This window comes from Phocoena sinus, chromosome 1 (assembly GCF_008692025.1).
Source record: "Phocoena sinus isolate mPhoSin1 chromosome 1, mPhoSin1.pri, whole genome shotgun sequence".
In the NCBI taxonomy this organism is placed as follows: domain Eukaryota; kingdom Metazoa; phylum Chordata; class Mammalia; order Artiodactyla; family Phocoenidae; genus Phocoena; species Phocoena sinus.
Genome location: NC_045763.1, coordinates 2,210,956 through 2,228,589, shown reverse-complemented (window position 1 = coordinate 2,228,589; position 17,634 = coordinate 2,210,956). Strand labels below are relative to the sequence as shown.

At 62.4% G+C, this 17,634-nt stretch overlaps 1 protein-coding gene across 5 annotated transcripts in view; it reads right to left on the bottom strand.

The window, feature by feature from the left end:
• Nucleotides 1–17,634, bottom strand: part of TP73 (tumor protein p73) — a 67,235-nt gene that overhangs the window by 29,766 nt on the left and 19,835 nt on the right. For 3 of the 5 annotated variants that reach the window (XM_032605971.1, XM_032605962.1, XM_032605982.1), the window contains exons 2-3: nucleotides 15,002–15,090; nucleotides 14,479–14,599 (exon numbers count right to left, since the gene is read on the bottom strand). In XM_032605971.1, coding sequence (XP_032461862.1) covers nucleotides 14,479–14,599; nucleotides 15,002–15,060 — 180 coding nt within the window. In that variant the 5' untranslated portion in view covers nucleotides 15,061–15,090. Of the gene's footprint in view, nucleotides 1–14,478; nucleotides 14,600–15,001; nucleotides 15,091–16,953; nucleotides 16,977–17,634 lie in introns of those variants that run through there. The other 2 variants (XM_032605990.1, XM_032606000.1) reach the window with 1 other exon arrangement.

Sequence of the window (17,634 nt, the reverse complement as noted above, 5' to 3'; positions counted from 1 at the left end):
AGCTGGCATACAGAGGCTGGCGTCGAGTGAACAGGCAAGAAGAGTTACTGACTGGAGGAGGGAGAGGAGGTGGGAGATGGCAGAGCTGAAGGATCGTCAGCTGTAGGAGACGGAGGGTGAGCTGCACTCACGCCTGACGCTGATGGCACAGCTTCTGGTTCCTTGCTGGATTCAATTCCATCTACCCTCCTGAAAAAACGATCCAGTGATGTCTGGGTAGTAGCTCTTATTTTTCGCATCACAGATGACACGGTAGCACTGGATTGCATTCTGAACGGCTGCTGCAACCTTCACGTACTGTTCTACAGTTCTACAGTTGCGTCCTGTGCCTCAAAACCTAACAGCCCCTCCTCAAATATAGAAAATCCCCTGCCATTTCCTGCATCGTGACTCTCTTCGGTTCTTCAGTTACTTCTTCCTCTTGTCTCTCCTGGAGCTTCTCAACAGGACCAGCTACATCACCGCTGCTTTTACGCTTGCTTCCGGACACCCTGGGCTTGAAATAAAGGTACTGTGCCACTGTACTTTATTCAGTCCTGCACAGTGAAGTGCAGAGAAGCACAACCTCTTGTAGAGGATGCACGCGTCCTCTACAATGTACGCCAGACACGTGAACTAACTTACGTGATTGGACACAAGAACGCACGTTCGTGTCTTTGGAAGTTCGCAGCTCGAAGGTTCGTATGTAAAGGCACTTACTGTAGTGTTATCTGCGTCTTCGTCACGGGACCAGAGTGTGGATCCAAATAGGAGGGGGGCTGGGTGCAAAGGTCACCAGGTGGAGCCCCCTGCCCTGTGGCCCCTCCCCATTCCCCTCCTGCTCAACTGTCACCTCCTGCAGTGAGGCCCCCAGCCCATCACTCCCACTTCAGGTACAGCACCTCCTGACCCAAGCTTCTACCCTGCGTGACCCAGTTCATCCTGTTCCTGTGCTGGGGAAAGGTTAGGGTTAGGGTTAGAGTGGGGCAGACATGCGTCTGTTTGTCACCACTGTCACCCCAGGTTTGAGGCCCTGGGGTCTGATCTCAGAGGCTCTACCTGGGGAGGGTCGGCCAGGTGCCCCCTCCTCTGGCGTCCTCTGTCTGCTCTGACCCCCAGTGTCCCCGTGCTCCCCGGAGGATACCAAAACCAGACTTTCAAAAAATAGAGAATGAAACTTCCAACTCCGTGATCTTCACCGGCAGGCATGTCTGGGCTTGGGTGCAACCTCGCCCAGAGGTAAGTGACTGACAGGCCGTCTAGGTTCTGGCTGGGAGATAACCCGTCCCACTCGGAGCAGGACCTCCATCCCGCCGGTATTCCCCACAGCATCTCCAGGAGTCTGTGATTAAACGGATGGAAATGCCAACAAGATTCGACTTGTGCTTGGGGGGAAAGGCTCCCTCTCCTCCTGAAAATATGCACATGCGCTCTCTCCTCTCACGGGGCCTTGCCCAACCCTAGTCAGGGCCATGTGGAACTTTCCACACCTTGCGCTGGGCTGCCAGGGAGGCGTGTGCCTGCAGGACCTGCAGCCGGAGCCTCCGCCTGCAGACGGCGCTGCTGAGACAGTGAGGGCGCAGCCTGGACCGGAGAGCCTCCACAGGGTCCCCCAGGGGGGTCTGGGGTCTCAGGCTGCGCCCCTGCCAGGCTCTGTGGAGCTGCCCGGGAACAGGCAGGTGACCCATGGGATGCAGAGATTTTTTTAACCATCAGGAAATGAGCCCAGTCCACGCCCCACCTCCCAGCATGCTGAGAGCCTGGAAGGAAAGTGGGGAGCTTGGTGATCTGTCACAGGCCCAGCTCGAGGGGTACGGCAGGGGTATGGGCTCCTCTCTCCTCCCTGAGCACCACTGGGGGGCGGTCTGCCCTCACCCCCTGCCTGCGCCCCCAGAGCCTGAGTCACGTGTCCCCTGACATCCTTTAATCCATCCATCACTCTGTCCGTCTGTCTGTCCATCCTGCAGACGCTAAGCATGCCCCGCCTGCGCCAGACACTGAGGACACCAAGGGGGCCATCATGGGGAGGCGGCCCGCCTCAGTGGGGACAATTGTGACAAGTGCAACGAAGGGGCAGGGAGGGTGCTGCGGGATGGCACAGAGGGGAGGAGGGGGCAGCCCGCAGAACTGGGGACAGCCTGGACTTACTCAGTGAGTACTGAGGGCCGACCCCGGCCCCTCCCTCCAGCTCTGAAGCCAGGACCAGCTTCCTGGCAGGGGGTGCAGCTCAGCCCTTCAACACACATCTCCCGGGCACCGCCCAGGCCCTGGGAGACAGCGGTGGGCACAGAGACACAGGCCGTACTCTGCACCCTCCAGCCTCCAGAGCTTAACTCCCATGAGGGGACAGCAGAGAAGCAGCGAACCAGGCTTCAGAACAGGCTGACGGCAAAGGAAGAAGACAAAAGCAACCCAGCGGGGGGCGGCCGGGCCAGGGGGGCTCCTCCAAGAAGATGCCACCGCCTGCCCAGCCACTGGGGAGGTCTAGACCCAGATGTCTGAGAGGGCCAGAGAGCCGCGGGGCCGAGGGCGGGACATTGCTCAGAGGAGCAGAACCCTCCCTCCGGGAGCCCACGGGGGACTGAACGCAGGAGGGACCCTCTAGCTCCGAGTTGAGTGGGAGCTGCACGGGGCCAGCACGATCCAGGTCAGGCTGACAGGCCCTAAAGAGCGGGATGCTGGGCGCCGCAGGAGGGCCCCAGGAACAGCTCCCAGGTGCTGGCCAAGTGAAAGAAGGAAGGAAGGTGGATTTTCCGCCAGCTGAGAAGGGACAGTCACCCATGGGGGGCGGAGGGGGATGTATTACGTGGAAGTAGGGATGCCAGAGGGCTGGCGCTGCGGGGATAGACCTAGAACCTGGCGAAGGGGCAGGAGGCCGGGCCAGCGAGCCCGGCTGATGGGGCGACCCGTCTGTCCCCCTGCATCAGGCTCCGGCATCTCCTTCCAGAAAGGTCAGTCCCTCCCCGAGCCCCGAGAGCCTTGCACCCTCTCAGCGCACAGTAGGGAGAGGCTGCTGCTCCGTCCCCAGCCCAGCTCTGTCCTCTCCCAGCCACGGAACGGGACTGCCATGTCCCCAGAGGCCCGTCCTTTTTCTGTCCTCGTCGCCTCCCACCTCCCAGCATCGTGCCGCCCCTCCCCCCGCGTCCCAGGCCGCCCCTCTCGTCTGCTTGGTGGCGTCTCTCCCTGTGCTCGGCTCCGACCCTCTCCCTGCGTGGGGCCCCACCCTGCCCTGACTGTGAACCCTACCTGTGCCAGACTCCCCAGTGGTCACCTCCACCCACACCCTCCAGCATGCAGGACTCCTGCCCCGAAGTGTCCAGGCTGCTCCAGCCAATGCACCCCGGCTCCGCACCGCCCTCCCATCCGCGAGGCTCCAGAACCCTGGGCGTTGTCCTCGGTCCTCTCCTGCCCTTATTCCAGGATCAAACAGCCTCCCTCTCACCCGATCACTTCCCACCACCTCCCGTGATGCCTCCATTCCACTGGGCGGCCCTTGTTGGGCTCGACCTGCTTTGCCCGCACCGCACATCCCCTCCCTCCCTCCCTCCCTCCCGTGGCTTCAGGAACTCCACGCTCTACTTCCATCCCACCTCCCACGGTCCTCCGTCTGCTGCCTGCGTCTCACACACGGCACAGTCAACACAGAACGCTTACTTTTCACCCCAAATCCCACTTCTTCAGTTTCCCAGCTGAATAAGTGATCACTCCCTTCACCCAGTCACCTGGGTCCAAACCCCCAGCCCATCAGCAGATCCCCGTCCGTCTGGAACCCCAGGGCTCTCAGCCCCTCCCCTGCTCCCACCCGGTCCAAGATGCCTACATCCCTCTCCATCCCAGGCCTCCAGCCGGCTCCCAGCCTTGCCCTGCCCTCCTGTGGTCTGCTCTCAGCACTGCAGCCCAGGCAGCTTCTAGAACTCACGAGGGATCACGCCCTCCTCCTGTGTGCCCTCATAGGCAGTAGCAGGCATTCAGCAAATATTTCTTAAAGCACTGATTGATTTTTTCCTCCTGGGGTCCTCCTGTCCAAGGCTGCCCCTCCTATAGGAGCTGTCCCGTCCGTAGCGACAGGTGGGACCCTGCTCCAGGTTGCACGGGAGACCCAAGCGCTGTGCCCTCCCGTGCTACCCCAGCTCAGGACACACACCTACGACGCCCACCGTGGGCCTGGCCGATGGGACGGTGGCATGGGGCCAGGCCCAGTCACCCGAGACCAAGCCTTCGATGACCCTGCGGCCCAGACGGACCTGGGCCCGTCAACAGAGGCAGGCGTGGGGGAGCCAGTGCTGTCCAGCACAGCCCTTCTCATCTCTTGCAAGTCTAAACTGATACACAGTGAAACAGGAGCCTGGGAGGCGGCTGGGTGGGGTCCCTGGATGCCCACCCAAAAGAGGAGTGGACGGGGAAAGTTGGAGAGTCTGGGTGCTCTCCACGCTCATCCCATCTGAGAAGGGGCCCATGGGGCGTGCCCCTGGCTCCCTTCTGCCCTGTGAGCTGCTGGTCTGTGTAGGTGGGAGAAGATGCTTGGACCAGCAGCAAGCCCACCCCGGCACCAGCTGAAGGACCCCAGTAAGTGGGCCACGGCAGGGGGTTGTCCAGCCCGGACCGGGAAGCTGTGGGCCGTTGGCACAGCGCGGGCTACGGGCAGCAGCATCAGAACCGGGGCTCAGAATGGTGGGTCCCGGGGAGCTTCCCTGGTGGTCCAGCGGTTAAGACTCTGTGCTCCCCGTGCAGGGGGCCCGGGTTCGATCCCTGGTCAGGAAACTAGATCCCACGTGCTGCAAATAAAGGTCCTGGTGCAGCCAAATAAATAAATAAATATTTTTTTTAAAAAAGAGGTGGGGCTTCCCTGGTGGCGCAGGGGTTGAGAGGCCGCCTGCCGATGCAGGGGACGCGGGTTCGTGCCCCGGTCCGGGAAGATCCCACGTGCCGCGGAGCGGCTGGGCCCGTGAGCCATGGCCGCTGAGCCTGCGTGTCCGGAGCCTGTGCTCCGCAACGGGAGAGGGCACAACAGTGAGAGGCCCATGTACCGCAAAAAAAAAGAGGTGAAGAAAAAAAAGAAAGGTGGGTCCCACAGGAGACCCAGGCAGGGGCCCCGACAGCATCCTGCAGCTCCATGCCTCCTTCCCTGCCCAGTGGGCTCGCAATAACCACAAAGGCGACCACATGACCTCAAGTTCAACCCTCTGTGTTCATACCACTTCCCCTCTGCATGCAGTGGTAAGATCACAAATACTCTCCCTCTGGGACGGAAACGGAGACACTTTCACAAATCCGTACGACCCAGCCCAGCCCAGCCCACCTGGCCCAGAAGGGGCTCCAGCAGCCTCTACCTACCATCAGAGCTGCTCTAGGCACTTGTTGACCAAACGAAGGAACAGGCCACAGTCATCCTGGGTCTACAGGAAGCCAGGTGATGATGGGGTTGGCTGTTGCTGGTCCCCAGGGCGGGGCGGCGGAGGCAGCAGGGTGGACGCCAGCAGCCCCCTGCTGCCGACAGCTCCTGCAGGAAGGTGATGCTCCGAGGCCCAGAGCTGGGGGGCCCGTGCCTCCCATCACTGACCCCTCCCCCTCCCTGAAAGGCGACGGGCTGCAGCCTCGGCTGGCTTACACTGAGACACCCATCTCGTTCGAGAGAGAAGATTATACCAGAGTCCTGCATGTCGGCGGCGCTTCTCAGCTGGCCGGGCAGGGACACTGGTCTCCAGGTCCCCGGGTCTCTGGCTCTGCCTTGGGTTCCCGTGTATGACTACAGACCCCCAGGCGGCAGGCAGACAGTCCCTCCCGGCTCACGCACCATCTTCATGGAGAGGCTGGGGGTACAAGGCTGCTCCCCGGGGAGCCCCTGGCCACTGTATGAGCCCAGTGACAGGTGTTAATGGGTAAATGAATCAGTAACGGAATAAGTGACAGAAGGGAGCCAGGAGGACTCTAGCTGTGGCCTGCCCGGGGCTGCACCCTTTTCCAGGGCTGGGTTTCAGATAAAAAGCTCATGCCGTGGTTGGGAGAGGCCACGAAGCTTCCAGATGTGAGTGAACGGAGCCAGTGCCTGGGTCAGCCCGTGTAGACGTGCCGTACACCCCCTCACCCCTCCTGGGTCCCCCACACGGCACCACTCTTCCCATGGCCTTGCCTGGGGACACCCACCTGCAGGCACAAAGACACGTACCTGTTCCAACACACAATGCGAACAACAGCACACACACCCACTGTCACTCACAGGCTCGGACACGCACACAAACACACCTCTGGGCGCGCACAGGGCCGAGGGACCGCAGCTCTTTGTGGCTCTGCGCTCATGGCTCCTGTCCTCCACCCGCTGAGCTTGGGGACACCTGGACTCTGTCCAACTGTCCATCCCAACCCTCTGCCCGCTGCTGGGTCTCCCACAGGGCAGGTGGTACCCATGGCCCCCACACCATCCACCTCCCTGGCAGGAAAAAGGCCCGGTGGGGAGCAGCCGAGCCCCAGCTCAACCTGCTCAACTAGCAGCCTGGTGACCGCTGGCCCCAGGGACTGGGCACACCTGGAAATGAGCCTTCCTTCCTTCCCTTCCTTCCTCCCTTCCTTCCCTCTGCCCGGCCCACTGCCATCGTGAGGGGCAACCGGACACCTCGAAGCCAGCTTTCTGTGAGCCCCTGACTCGCAGCTTGGCCGGCAGGAAACACTCCTGCCCCCGCAGCCAATGAGCAGCTTCCCAGGTGAGGATGCTCTCGTCCTGGGAGCAGGTGGTGGCGGCCCAACAGCCAGCCAGAGCCCAGGGAGCAAAGACAGCCTCCAGGGTACACTGAGCTCCTGCAGCCGGGGGCAGGGCCAGGCAGGTGGGGCGGCCCGCCCTGAGCCTCGGACAGCCCAAAGCCAGGGAGTGAGGGAAACCCGCACGTCTCTAGGGAGGGCCACCAGCTGACCAGACTCCCACCCACCCTCCTCCCCCCGGCTGTTGGTCCTGCCCAGCCAGTGGGCACTGGTCCCCAGAGCTTCTCCAGGATGGGCAGGCACCTGCCTCCGCCCCTGGGGCCGGCCCCAGCCTGTCGGCGCCTCCTGCCTGCCTCTGCTCACCCTGGATGGCGGCATCCCCTCCGGCCCCAGGTGCCAAGCAGGGCGACGGACAAGAGAATGCCCCGTGCATCCTCCACCACGGCGAAAGCCCCACCAAGGCCCCCTGAGAAGGATGCACGAAGCGCACCTACCGAGGCGAAGTGCTGCACGGGGTCACTGACGTACAGCATGGTGGGCGCACGGGGGTCTGCACACGCCGGGGAGCTGGCGTGCTGCGGAGCGAGGCATGGGGATGGGCGGCCGGGGAGCCGGGGGCAGGGGTGCGGCCGCCCGGCAGGGTGGACCCAGGCAGAGAGGCTCCGTGGCTAGGCGGGCAGAAGCACAGGACGCTCCAAAACATGTGGGCTGGCCATGGGCACTTTGGCCCTCTCCATCTGCCTTGGTCCTGTCAACTAGCTGCATCTAACAACAAAACGGGCGGCCCACCCCTTTATTCCTCATGACTATTCATCAAAGTCCAGGGCAGGCCTCAGCTTGCCCACTGCTGGGTCGGACCGCACCAAGGCGGCTGCGCAGGGAGGGGGTGGCCGTGGGGCCATGGGCCGCCTCTGCAGTGAGGCTGCGCCTGGCTCCTTCTGAGATGCTGCCTACGGGAGGCCCTGGGGGCCACAGGCCTCCACCCCAGAGCATCAGGGGGCCAGCCCGGGCCCTCAAGAGCTCGGGAGGCAAAGCCAGGCCACCCCGCAGGGAACGGATGGTGCTTCCGGCCCTGCGCCCAGGGTGGAGCGAATCTCACTCCTGCCTAGGGAATGTGGTGGCCCTCCAGGGCTGCCCCAAAGGGCTGAGCAGAGACGAGACACACTCAGGGAGGCTTGCTGCCTGCGGAACCCCACAGGGAGCCTGGCAACGGAGTGAGCATCTGGGTGTGGCCCAACGCAGCCCAGAGCCCGCACCCCAGACGCTGCCCGGCCTGCCGCTGGCCGTGTCCCCACTGCTGCCGAGCCCCCGGAGTGAGAGGGAGGTGGTCCAGAAGGAGGACCGCTGGAGCCCCACCCATCGCAGTGCATGGACGGCACTGCCCTCAGCACTGCCGGGGGCTCAGAGATGGGGGCCCGCCTCCCCGGCGGCTTTGCGGTGCTCACAGCCACACCCTTTCTGGAGGACCAACCACTGTAACTTAACCGTCTTTGACACAAAGTTGGCACAGGGGCTGGGATCATCCCTGGGAGATCAACCAGGCCAGATCACGTGAAAGCGGATGTGAAGTTTCCAAGCCCCCAGAGCCCAGCTGCTTCCATCCCCCAAGGAAAGCTTAAAAACTCACAAGGTGCTGAGAAGACGGCATGTAGACCCCGTCTCTCTCCCGGCCTGTCCTCGGCACATCCCGGGGAGCTGGGAGCAGTGGGGGTTACACGGAGGGAGGCCAGCCGAGGAGCCCGTGACGTGTCCAGCCCCCCAGCTCCTCTGGCTGAGGGAAAGGGGGATCCCAGGCAGGGGACGTGCAGCCAGGCGCTGCCCCCAAGAGGCTGGGCCGGGAGCCCCCGGCTCAGGCTCTGGGTGCCTTGGCGACTGCAGCCAAAAACACAGCTCAGCACATGCGGCCTGAACCCCCGTGACTGCGTCGTGTGCCATCGCTGTCACTTCCCAATGCACAGGTGTCCCTCACTCACGAGGAGACATCAGGTTTGGGGGGCAGACCGATGTTCAGGAAGGGGGTCTGTAGCGGGGCCCAGGCTGCAAGTTCTGGCCAGAGGCAGCGGCCGAGAGCCTTCCTAACAGGATGCCCGCAGGCAGGAGGGCCGGGGCGGGGTGGGGGATGGGGGTGAGGGGGGGAGACTGTCGGTCAGTGAGATTCCTGTGGGTGTTGCCAGGGCTTCTCCCAAGAGGGCCGGGGGGCTTGGCAGGTGGCTGGATGGAGGGACACACAGGTAGGTAGGAGAGGAGGGGGAGGGCCCGGGCTCAAGCACAGGGCACTGCGCAACATTGGGCAAAATTCGAGTTGATCGAAAGGGACGCTATCTGGGTGGGCCTGACCTAATCAGGGCGACCTCCTCCGGATGGCCTCAGGAGCAAACCGCCAGGCTGTGGAGGGCCCGCGTGGCGGGGTGCAGCGGACGGCCTCTAGAAGCTGAGAACAGTGGCCCTGGGCCAATGACCAGCGAGAACCTGAAACTGAGCTCTGCCAACAACCAGGGCCTGGAAGAGGTCCCGGCCTCAGACAAGATGGCAGAGTCCTCACTGATATTTTGAGTACAGCCTGGTGAGACCCTGAGCAGGGGGCCCAGTGGGATGCAGGGAGGGGGCAGGCATGGGCAGCCAGGGTGGCAGGAGGCACTCAGACTCTGGGAGGATGGGCGGGGAGACAGGGAAGGGATGGTCAGGGAGGAGAGCCCGCCAGCCTCAACCTCAACCAGCCCCATCCTCAACCGAGCTCCCCTTTCCTCCATCTCAACCTTTCGTGCATCGTCACAGCTGGCCAGAGCCCTGCCCCCTTCCGTTTTTTTGGAGGCTTTCGGGATCCCAGTGCCCCCGTCAGGGATCGAACCCAGGCCCCTCGGCGTTGAAAGCACCAAGTCCTATCCACTGGACCGGCAAGGAAGTCCCCCTGCCCCCGTTTCGTCCTGAGGGACACTGAGAATCAGAAGGCCTGGATGGCCCAAAGCCCAGGCCCAGACCCAGCACGGGGTGCATACGGCCGCTGCCTGCTCGGGACCCCAGGAGCGCTCACCATGCGGGACTTCATCCTGTCCGTGCTCCTTTCAGACTGTGAGGGCCTCCAGGGCCAGGGGAGACCCTACAAGGTTCCCCTTGTCACGGCACCCGCCGGGGGCCCAGGAGTCACCTCCCACCTCGTGTCCTCTGGGCAGCCCTCATTTCGAGCCCACGGGAGGCCAGGTGTTCCCCTCTCTCCTCTTGCAGGAGGTGGGGCCCTATTTTATAGGTGCTTGTCATGGGTGAGCTGCCGGGGGTCTACAGGGACAGCTAGAACTGGAGGCCACCACACAGGGCAGGAGCTCCACCGAAGGGCCCCAAGGTGGGCCTGGGGCGCCGGGTTCCTCCCTGGCACAGCGGGCTCTGGGGCTGGAAGCAGCTGCTCCCGGGCCCTCCCTGGCTCCACTGTTCTGGGTTCCAGGGGGAACAGCTCTCTTAAACTCAGCCCTTGTCCCTGGTCTCAGCATCACGTCTAGTGTTTGTCATGCGTTCCTACAGGTCAGGCACCATCAGTCTTCCTCGCAACCTTGGCTTAGATCCTCACTGGCCCATTCTACAGACAAGAAAACTGAGGCCCAGAGGGTCAAATAACTCTCCAAGCAAAGAAGAGGCAGGGGTGGGATCTGACCTCCGAGCCCCCGATGCCCTTTGCACCATCTCGGCCCTGTGGTGCGGTGGACCCTGGCTGCAACGACCTCAGGGAGCTCAGCGTCCCCACCAAGAATCTGTGCTCTGGGACTCCTCCAAGGCCGAGGGGCCAAGTGCTCCCATAGGGGCCCTTCTCCTTCTCCTTTAACTGCCCGACTCGGCTTCCTCAGCTGCCCAGCATGGGAGGAGGGTGGTCCGAGGCCCCACAGGGCTGGCGGAGCCTCTGCTGGGACCCCATACAGCCCGTCACCCCAGGTCCCCAAGTGAGGGCACCGAGGCTCAGAGACATGGGGACTCGAACCCGGGACAGACTGGCTCCTCGGGTGAGGCCCCTCCCACTCTGCCTGTTCCCACCGGCCACTGAAGCGGCGGCTAAGGGCGTCCCGGGGGTCCGCAACGGCCTGTTTCCTGCCAGGGCCAGGGGTGCTGCTCAGGAACCTGCAGGTCCGGCAGGAAGTAATCTGCTTGGTCACCAAGGCAACCGAGCAGGGTGGAGACCCAAGGCCCCCAGACCACAGTGTGTGCCACGCCCAAGGACTAGGGTCCCCCGATGCGAGGACTGTGCCTGCCTTGGCCTCAGCCTTTTCCTGGATGAGCCCCATGACCCGGCGAGGGGGGGGTGGCCCCAGAGCCTGGGGCTGGGGTATGGGCACCCTTCATCTCAGAGGACAGCGGCCAGAGGCAGCGGCATGGGGGCCCGTGTGTGTAAGTGTGTGTGGGCACGAGTGCGGGCACGCGTTTCCACGGGCCCGAATCATGACTACAGGGCGGGTGGCGACGGAGAACTTTTGACCCTGCAGCTGCTGCTTTCTTGACCTGGAGCCTGGCCTGGGGAGCACTTGACCTGTTACCAGCCTGGAGGAGGGGCTACCCCCTCCCCGCTGAGCCCCAGGCTTTCCCTGACGAGGGACCTGCTGGTGGGTGGGGATGGAGCCACAGGGGTGGGGGTGAGGCACTCAGGAGTCCCCACCCGCACCCCAGCATCACCAGGTCGCCCTCAGCAGCACAGCGTCTGCCGGGGCTGTTTTCTGGCCAGAAGGTCAGGTCTTCTCGGCCTCCAGTCTGGACTTTAAGACAACACCCCCCAGTTCAACTCTGCGGGGCTTGCTGCCTGCACCCTGGACTCCGTGGGCCCCTGCTCCAGGCCTCTGGACGCATCAGGCAGACGCCCTTCTGCAAGGCAGCTAGGCAGTGGGCTCTGAAGTCAGCTGCCCAGCTGTCCAGCTGTGTCTCTGAGCCTCGCCTTTCCCTCTGGGCTGCGCTGGGCTACATGAGGGTGAGGGCTGGGCTACACGCCAGGCCCCAGAGCAGTCTCTGCTCTCACGATGTCAGGCAGGGGTCAGGATGAGGCATTTGGAGGTGGCCTGGCTCCCCCCACCTACCCCTGCCCCCAGCCAGGGCCAGCGTGGTTCTGGGCATCCCCACCTCTGCGAACCTGCAGGACTTTTACTAAGAGGCGTGGCGCTAGCTGAGAGACTCGGCCCTCTTGTTGGCAGAGGTGAGAGGCCCCATCCTGGTTACCCCACGGCTGGTGAGAGGGGTGTCCTGCCCTCCCTGGCCCAGACCTTCTCAGCATCAGGCATCCTCCCTGGAGGGGGGCGTCCCGCCCCACAGGAGCCCAGAGCTGGTCCGCTCCTGACACTGGGTCGTCGGGGTCTCCTGGGCCTACTGCCCTCCAGGGGGTGAGCCGGGCAGCTGGGAGGAGGGGAGGTGGAGGCTTCTGGAACTACAGAGACAGGCCTCTTAGGAGACCGCATTCAGGGGCCCTCCCTCCCTGCAGCCTGGAGGCTGTTCCTGTCCCTCCCCAGAGTGGATGTAGGGTGAGTGTCTGACAATTTGCTTTTTTTTTTTTTTTTGCGGTACGCGGGCCTCTCACTGCTGTGGCCTCTCCCGTTGCGGAGCACAGGCTCCAGACATGCAGGCTCAGCGGCCATGGCTCACGGGCCCAGCCGCTCCACGGCATGTGGGATCTTCCCGGACCGGGGTACGAACCCGTGTCCCCTGCATCGGCAGGCGGACTCTCAACCACTGCGCCACCAGGGAAGCCCTGACAATTTGCTTTTTGATTGTAAAGTAAGTGCCTGACATTAGGCTTTGGATGGGTGAGGCACCGGCTTCAAAGACATGCACCTCGAAAGCTATACAACTATAGGTCAAGAGCCCAGCTGCCTCATCCCTGAAGGCTCCCATTCAGAAAGTCCTGGGTGACCAGATAATGGACCTTGGAGTGACCCCACTTCTCCCTTTCACGGTTTAATTCCACTGTTATGTTTTAAATTCACCAATAACAAATCAACCCCCCAAACCCTAGGCACCCCATCCTCAGCCCCAGTAAAGATAGAGCCCTGGGTCTCCTCTCTCTCTCTCTCTCTCTTTCTCTCCCCCGCCACCCCCCACCCCGCAGTGCAGGTAGTAGGGCGCAGGTGAACACCCCAGGCATCCTAGCCCAGAGCATCACTATTGACAGGTTGAGATCCACCCAAGATAGTGGCGCCAGGACACTGATGTCCAGGAGGGGCGACTGGGACCGTGAGAGGTCAGGACCCTTGGCCCCTGGGGAGATGTTGGCAGACAGGAAATGGTCCAAAGGGACAGGGCGGCACTACATGGCCCCACCCAGGTCCAGCGTCTGCCTCAGTTTCCTCACCTGTAAAATGGGACTATAACACGCAGATGTTTCTGCTCTGATGGTGTCCTGAGCAGAGGCAGGAGGCCTGGGCTGGGCAGACAGATTCCTCAGGTCCACCCTGAGGGGCTCCTCAGAAGCAAGGATGTCACAGGGAGCTCACTGCCCCCCAGACCCCCACCTGCCCTGGTTGCGACTGCCCGAGCAGGTGCCTTCTCCTCGCCCCATGCGGGCCAGCGGGCCCTGGGCCAGCCCAGCATCCGAGGCAGACACTGACGTAGGACGTAGGGACCCTTCCTCATCCCCCACCCCCTTGACCCTGGCTCATTCCCACGACCGGAGCCCCCATGGTCTCCACTGTTCACCAGATGCCTTGGACAGGTGTGTGTTGGGGTGAGGGCTCCGATCTGGAAGGGGGCTTTAGGGAGAGGGGCCCAGACTCTGAGCCCCCCCTGCCTCCAGAGTTCCCAGCTCTGTCTCCCTCCTGCACCCTGGCCCTGGCCTGGTGTGGTGCCCCAAGGCCACTGTGCTGGGCCGTGGGGGCCAGCGGCCATCCAGTGAGCCGCCATCCAGGGAGCCCCCATCTGGGGAGCTGCAAGCGGCAGACCCGGGTGCTCCCCTCACGCACTTAGCCAAGGCCCCACAACAAGTCCCCGTCTGAGGGAGCTGCACAGCAAGGCTGTGGGCAGGACGGAGCAGCCCCGGGTCCGGCAGAGGCCGTCCCAAGGAGGTGACCACAGGGGGCGCTGGGGCCGGCAGGCATCGCTGGGCCTCCCCGGGGCCAGGGGTCCTTATACACCCTCTTGTGTCTCTCCTGCCCCGCACCTCCTGGCCCACCAGTGCCTGGCAGTGGGCGGCCAGGGAGAGAGACAGGAGTGTGGTCACCACCCAGTTATCACAACCCTCCTCCAGCGCGGCAAGGCCTGAGACACCGCAGGGCTGGCGGCTGTCAGGGCCTCAGGTGTCCCTGCATCCCCCATCCAGCCTCCCTCCTCTGGAAACAGCAGCTCAAGCTTCCTTCGGGGTGCTCTTCCCCATAAGTCAGCGCCTGTGGTGGGCAGAGCCCACACCACTCCACTGCATCCTGATGCTGTTTCAGGGGACCCAGGCCATCAGAGGCACAGGGGTGGCTCAGCGATAGGCATTCAGAGGTAGGCCTGCTGGACTCTGGGCAAAGAGGGGTCCTTCCCCACAGGGAGGGGGATGATGATGGAGCCTTTACCATGAGAGGAGACTCTGCCTAAGAACAAAGCCACCACGGGGGAAGCAGAGCAAGAGACAGAGAGGCAGCTGTTTGAACACCTGGATCCAGCCATGCCTGTAGGCCTTCCTACACCTGGAGTGACAGTTACATGAGCTGATACATCTTCCACTTTGCCATCTGAAATGTGCTGACAAACCCAGAGAGGAAGCTGTACACCTGAGAGCCTGTTTCCTGGTTCTGCAGGCTCCCAGGACAGGACAGTCCACATTTACTGCCCCTACCCCGAGTCCTCCGCAGAGGGCAGCCCACTCACCATGACAGAAGTGGTCATGCCCTGCAGGTGGAAGACATCCATGCTGGCCTCGGCACCACCCACCACCTCATCATTCCCCTGGCCCGACTGGGGAAGGTCAAAGTAGGTGCTGTCCGGCTCCCTAGACAGAGGAGGGAAACAGAACAGGGAGCACAGCCATCAGCCCAGATGGCCCAGGCCTGGGGCTCAGGGCCAGCCTGCAGCTCCCGGGGGGCCTCCCTCTCCCACCTCCACGGATTCCTTCAGCCCCTTGTCTCCTCCGCTCCTTCCCTGACCCTCAGCCCCTGCGGCCGCCGGCCCCCTTACCCTACCAGCCTCTCCAGGGCTGGTGTGAGTGCCAGGCTGGCGTGGCCACACACAGGCTTTGTCCCCTGGACCCAACCCCTCTGGAGGACTGGTCAGAGGAAGAAGCCCAGACATTGGACCCTGCGTCCCCAGGAGAAAGCCCAAGGCAGCAGCTCCCTGTCCAGCCCCTGAGTCCATCGCAGCCCCCGAGTCCAGCGGGCTCAGAGGAGGTACTCACAGAGAGCTCCAGAGGTGCTGGAACGTGGCCCCCTCGTCGGTGGCGGTGGACTGCGACATCTTCCCACTCCCGGCCGAGGGCAGCTTGCTCTGCCAGGAGGAAAGGACAAGAGTGCGGGTTGGGAGGGCATCCTTGGGCGCAGGTGGCAGGCGGGGCCAACAATGACCACTCGAGGACTCCCTGGCGTGCTAACCAGGCGCACGCCCTTCACCCAGCCCCTCCCTTCATCCTGCCCTTTCTGGGGGCGGGAACCAAGGTCTGGGGGTGGGCAACCTGGCTTCAGACCCGGCTGGGGGCCTGGGCAGCAGGAGCTTCTCAAAGCCGCCACCCGTGAAATGGGGGTGACAGCAGCATCCCCTCATGGGGCTGCTGCAGGGCCCCTTGGGAGCACGAATTTCAAGTCTCTACTAGATAAGTCAGAAAGAGAAAGACAAATACCATATGAGATCACTTACGTGTGGACTCTAAAAAAAAATGACACAAATGAACTTACATACGAAACCAAAACAAACTCACATAGAGAACAGACTTGTGGTTGCCAAGGGGGAGGGGGCTGGGGGAGGGATGGGATGGGAGTTTAGAGTTAGCAGCTACGAACTAGTATGTATAGAACAGGTGAACGACAAGGTCCTACTGTACAGCACAGGCAATTATACTCAACATCCTGTGATAAACCGTAATGGAAAAGAATAGGAAAAAGAATGCATATATGTGTATAACTGAGTCCCTCTGCTGTACGGCAGAAATGAACACTGCTTTGTAGATCAACTATACTTCAATAAAAAATAAATTAAATAAAAACAAAAAATAAAGTCTCTGCTGTGCCTCGGTCATAATTACACTGGAACACGTGTGGTCATTATTATTATGAACTGCATCTCTAGGTTTGGCCTGGGGGCTGGCTCAAGCCAGGTTTGGGGGCTCCCGAGGCCCCAGCAGCTGGCGACAGCTTAGATCCCGGGTGCCCCCTGGGAAGGGCATGTGCAGGGCCCACCGGAGGCTGGAGCCGAGGCCCTGGTACGAGCCTGGCTGTGCCCGACTGCTGCAGGCTGGGCGGCCTTTCACCTCTGATGTGGGATCCTTGCGCACGGCCTGGACACAAAAGCAGTGTCAACCCCACAAGGCAGCCGCCAAGGCCGAGGCCGAGAAGCTTCTCTGTCACTGGAGGGGGTCACTGCACGAGTGGCCCCCCTTCAAGGAGATGCCCAGGGCTTGGGGCGCCCTGACTCAGTGCCTGCTGGCCTTTGTCCCCACTGTCATACCTCCTGAGGGCCTCCATGCCCACCCGAAACAGCCACCCAGGAGGAGGTGGCGGTGACCACACCGGGCACATCTTGAACCCTTATCCTACGGTAGGGGGGGAGGGGCAGGGAAACCAGAGCCCACCCTGCCCACTGCCCCCACCCAGGCCAAGGTGATGTCTCCCCTGGGCCAGCCTCCAGGCTCTTGGCAAGGGGCCACAGGAATCAGCTTGGCCACTGCCTGGCAGGGCCCAAGCGGGCAGGCCCAGACCTGCCCACGGCCGTCGGGGGAGGGAGGGTGCGGCCTACAACCTGTCACTTTGTCTGTCCCCAGGCGGTGGGCCCTGAGAGAGGCCAGTGGCCTGCTCCCAGGGCTGCCACGTGCCAGGCCACCGTCCCTGGAGCAGCGGCACGAGCTGGGAGGGGCCAGGCAGGGCCGAGCGAGGATGGCCAGGACAAAGAGCTTGGAAAGTGCTGGCCACAAACCAACTCTCCAGCAGGCTCGGAGACCACTCCACCCACTCTCAGGAGACCAGGGCTCAGAGAGGTTATGTGATAGGCCGAGGTCACACAGCATAGCTGTAAGTGCAGGGACAACCAAGTGGTTTTCTCAGAAGTGGAAACTAACGTAGTCATGCCTCCTCCCCCCTTCACCTCAAACCCTCAGCACACAATCCACAGGATTTTAACAAGGGGCTGGTCAGCGCTCACTTGCATGCCTCCTGTGCTGGGGAGATCACTCCTATCCTGGGCTGAGCTACCCAAAACCCAGCAGAGCTGAGTAAGGCGTGGAGCTGGCCATGTGGTAACGCAGAACAGGGTGGACTTGGTAGGAAGCAGAACATGCCGGCCGGAGCAGGTCACTGCGCTGAAGCTGGGCAGAAATGCACCCTCACCCACTCTCCATGGCTGGTCCTTTTTGGATGAGCAGAGATTAGTCAGAGTGGCCTCTTGGTGTGGGCAGGGTGTACCAACACGAGGCTCAACTGGCCCAGGCCATTTGGTCCCACCCCCTTCATTTTGCTAATGGACCATCTAAGCCCAGAGACAGACAACGCCTTGACTAACATCACACAGCAAGTGGACGGCAAGATCCTGTCCCTGGTCACGGCAGCACCATTCACAACAGTGGAAAGGTGGAAACGGCCCAAAGGTGCATCAACGGATGAACAAATAAACAAATCCTGGTCGGTCCACACGCTGGAATATTACTCCATCATAAAAAGGAATGATCACTCACCCCGGCTACGTTACTATGAACCTCAGAACCTCATGCTGAGTGAAAGAGGCCACGTGCTATACGAGTCCATTTACGAGACGTCCGGAACAGGTGAGTCCACAGAGGCGAAAGGCAGACTGGCGGTTGCAGGGGCTGGGGGCGGGGCAGGGGGG